The 1,829-nt window shown below is 72.8% G+C and overlaps 1 protein-coding gene across 1 annotated transcript in view; it reads right to left on the bottom strand.

Moving 5' to 3' along the window:
- The window catches only part of Tco025E_08715 (uncharacterized protein), a gene marked incomplete at both ends in the record, with an annotated part of 5,409 nt that extends 3,582 nt beyond the window's left edge, over positions 1-1,827 (bottom strand). The window contains one exon of the mRNA XM_029375558.1: positions 1-1,827. This exon is cut by the window's left edge and continues 3,582 nt beyond it. Within this exon, the coding sequence (XP_029224420.1) occupies positions 1-1,827 (1,827 nt within the window).
- Positions 1,828-1,829: the final 2 nt, after the last annotated feature.

Raw genomic sequence — 1,829 nt, 5'->3', positions numbered from 1 at the left:
CCGCGTCCNCGCAAGCAGCGCCGCAAACTCGCCGTTGCTCTCCAGGTGCAGCTCACGCAACGGCACGCCAAACGGAAGCTGCCCCAGGAACGGCATCCGCTCGCGCAGCGCCGCCTCCTGCCTCACCACCGCCGCAGCCAACTCCGTGGCCCGCGCCCTCAAAGACTGCTCCTTCGCCGCGAGCGCCTCCGCGTTGTCCCCTGGCGCCGCCGCGAGCACCGCGCGCTCCTTGGCGAGCGCCACAAACTCGTCGTCCTCCGACAGCCCCAGTGCGCTGAGAGGAAGCCCGGCGCGCACCACGCCCTCCAGGTACGGGTGCTGCTCCAGCAGCCGCCCCTCCGCGCGGGCCTCCGCCCTCGCCGCCTTCAGCTCGTCGGCGCCCAGCTGCTGCATGCGGCGCCTCAGCTGCTCCTCCACGCACCGGATCATCGGGGCATTCGCCTCCCTGTCCTCCGCCTCCAGCGTGTCGCGCAGCACCACAAGTTCCTGGTAGTACGCGTCACTTCCGACCAGCGAAGACACGCGCCGCGGCCTCCGTGGCAGCTGCACATCCGCGTCCGCCACCTCCTCCAGCGCTTCCTCTGGAACGGCGGTCGCGTGCAGCTGCCTTGCACGCCTCTTCCGCTGGCGCCGCGTTCTGTAGTCAGTGACTTCCCCGTCTTCGTGCGCAGCATCGTCAAAGGCAGCAAGGGAGTCGGGCCGGGCCGGGCCCTTCCGGCGCCTGCGCGCGGTCTCCACCTCAACGCCGCGCCTGTGCAGCAGCTCGTCCACATCCGCGATCGCGTCACTGCTGCCCGCCGGGTCCTTCAATAGTTCCTCGCGTTGCGCCATGAGGCCTGCGACGATGGGGTCCTTCGCGACCGCGTCCCCCACGTCACGCGCGCACATGGGATACTGCCGGTGAAGCGCTTTGCGCGCCGCCGCGGCCGCCAGCTCCGCCCCGTCTTCCTCGCTCACCAGCCTGGCCGCGCCCTGCAGCAGCGCCTGCGTCGCCGCCGCCAGCTCCGCCCCTTCCGCCTCCGGACGCGCCGCAAGTTCATCGTAGGCGGCAGCCAACGTCGCGAAGCGCGGGCTCCGTTGCACACCTTCTGTTGCCAGCAGCGGGGCCGCCGGCAGCGCCGCGAGGAACGGATACTTGGCCAGCAGTGCGTCCTCAGCCGCCGCACGTGCCAGCGCCAGCGCCTCCACGCGCCCCCGCAGCTCCTCCTCCTTCGCGGCGATCGCAGACGCGTTCTGCACAGGACTCTGCATCAGCTGCAGCCGCTCGTCCGCAAGTGCCGCGTAGGCGGGGTCGCCCGGGAGGCCAAGCTCGCGCAAGGGGACCAACCGCACCTCGTTCGCCTCGAGGAAGGGGTTGCGCGCACGCACCGCCTCGTCCTCGTCGGCGCGGAATGCGTCCACGGCCTTCTTCGCGGCGGCGACCTCGCCCGCCCGCCCGCGCAGTTGCCGCTCCACCGCCGCGAGCGCCTCGCGGTCCTGGCCGGGACCCGCCGCCACCACTGCGTCGCGCTTGGCCACCAGCTCCTGGAACGCGGCGTCCCCCGCAAGGCGCAGGTCGCCCAACAGCACGCCGCCCACGCGCCGCGAGAGGAACGGGCAGGCGCGGTGCTCCTCCTCCGTCGCCCGCAGCTTCGCAGCGCCCAGCTCCAGCACCCGCTCGCGCAGCGCCCCCTCCGTCGCGGCGATTTGCTCCGCGTGCTCCACCGGGTCGGCGCGCAGGCCGTCCAGCGCGTGCGACAGCACGCGGAACGCGGTGTCCTCCAGCAGACCCACCTCCACGAGGGCGACGCCGGGCGCCGGCTCCTCCGGCAGGTACGGGTACTTCTCGT

The sequence above is a fragment of the Trypanosoma conorhini genome (assembly GCF_003719485.1).
Source record: "Trypanosoma conorhini strain 025E chromosome Unknown Tco_14.4_contig_00854, whole genome shotgun sequence".
Taxonomy (NCBI): domain Eukaryota; phylum Euglenozoa; class Kinetoplastea; order Trypanosomatida; family Trypanosomatidae; genus Trypanosoma; species Trypanosoma conorhini.
This window is presented reverse-complemented; position numbering and strand designations above follow the sequence as displayed.